This window comes from Ylistrum balloti, unplaced genomic scaffold, assembly GCF_031769215.1.
Source record: "Ylistrum balloti isolate Yb309-2 unplaced genomic scaffold, AGI_CSIRO_Ybal_v1 Utg372834, whole genome shotgun sequence".
Lineage (NCBI taxonomy): Eukaryota > Metazoa > Mollusca > Bivalvia > Pectinida > Pectinidae > Ylistrum > Ylistrum balloti.
The window spans coordinates 49,234-51,131 of record NW_026783171.1 but is presented as its reverse complement, the minus strand read 5'-3'; the positions used below and the strand labels follow the sequence as shown (position 1 = coordinate 51,131).

At 32.6% G+C, this 1,898-nt stretch overlaps 1 protein-coding gene across 1 annotated transcript; it reads left to right on the top strand.

The window, feature by feature from the left end:
• Positions 1-337: 337 nt before the first annotated feature.
• On the top strand, positions 338-1,659 carry LOC132564802 (uncharacterized; the record flags this gene model as incomplete). The annotated part of the gene is made up of 3 exons (XM_060229427.1): positions 338-415; positions 706-878; positions 1,594-1,659. Coding segments are annotated over 3 exons (317 nt in total), but the record flags the coding sequence as incomplete, so codon positions are not given.
• Between the last annotated feature and the right edge of the window lie 239 nt (positions 1,660-1,898).

The window sequence follows — 1,898 nt, the reverse complement described above, 5'->3', positions numbered from 1 at the left end:
GCTTTATAATGTTTTTAGATATTGTTGTGCAGACGAATTTAGAAAGAGCTTTAACTTTTTTCAGAATCCATTTCCATTACATGAACAACGATGAAGAAGTCTGGATATTGTCTGGTTACTTTACTTGTTTTGTTAAGTATTGGTAAGTAACCCTCTAATAACATTGCTAAGTTATCATGTAAATATTGATATCATTTGAAAGTCTTATGATCTGTAGACAACACAAATTCCCATGTCGTTTCACAGCAATAAATATAATTGTATTGACTGTTAATAACCTTTTAAAATCCTTTCTTTCTAAAGAGTTTTTTTCTCTATGTAATATTTTCAAATCCAGATACTGTCCAGTCGTTGTCTTTTCCTCCTCTACTTGAACAAAACCTTTACGCATTTATACCTGAGGACCTCGCAAACGGTAACTATTGTCTTAATAAATCCAAATTATAATTAATAAAAAGGTATGTTTTTACAGCATTTAATTGATTAACTTTCTGTTCTAATTCATTGAGGACATGTTTTATATAATGTTGTTATAAACGGTCTATTGAACGGTTCAGAAATCAAAAGATATGAAACCACACACGAATGTAAATTTTATACTGATACTGACAATCATACCATTGTTTTGTTATGTTGAGCACCCAACAAAACAGAAATAAATCTGACAACTCACATAATGTTTATTATGTAACTTCTATACTACAGGATCCCTCATTAGAAGTTTTAATGTCACCGACTCAGACCATGACAACATTAGCCTCGGTATATTTGATGAGTCCACCAGATCAACTGTTTATCTGAACGAGACCAACCATAGACCAGGGTTTGTAACAGGAAATGTCTACCTCATCAATCCTGAAAATATCGACTTTGACAGGGTGAGATATTAAGGTTTTCTGAAAAGAAATATTATTCCAAATCATAAACTGCTATTTTGAATAAGTAACCATTTAATGTGTTGGCATATAACTGATCTCAGATATGTTTATTTACATATTTATATATATCATCAATATCCGTGATTAAGATCAAGATGTTTAGATAACATAATAGACAATTCGCCACTACGATCATGACATGAATGTCCAGCTGAATATCGCTACAACTTGTTACCCAAATATATATCTTCTATTGTATTGTTTTTCCATTTATATATATCAGAATCTAGTATGCAGTATGGTCCAATATTGGGTCTGGATACTAACAAACAAATGTTCGTTGAGTGCATAGTACTAGAATAGATATATCATATCAATGACGTAATAACAACAGTACGGACAAGTGAATTGTCGATGCAATCTGCCCCTTTATCATGGCACAAATATCACATATATTAAATCGCATATAAAGTTATAAATTATATTCGAGAACGGTAGTGAATTCTTTCGGCCCAGGGACGCCGAGACCCTTCATACGGGAGCAATAAACACATTCTAAGTTGTATGGAAGATGGTGATTCAAATATCAAATAGGTTTATATAAATCTCTGAACGTTGTGTACGATAACCAATGAGCGTTTACTTTGCATTGTATTGTTTATTGTCATGAAATAAAATTATCCGCTTTGTGGTGTTTTTGTTTGGAACACTCCAGGGACAAAGTCAACTGAGACTAGCATTTACAGCAAATGATGGACTTAACACGGTACTGTATGCATGACTGGAAATAATTTCACAAATCCGAATTAACGAAAACAGTAATAAAATAAACAATAATAAAAAGGACAATGCTTTCGTGCATAATTACAAAGTTGTATCCTCAGTCAGCTGCCTTTACAACAATTAATAATAGAATATATCGTGCTCGGCTTTCAAAACATTTCCTATACAGATTCTACCGCTGATACGAATCTTGTTGTCATTCAGGTCACAGGGTTCGTACACGTAATATTGAGTGAT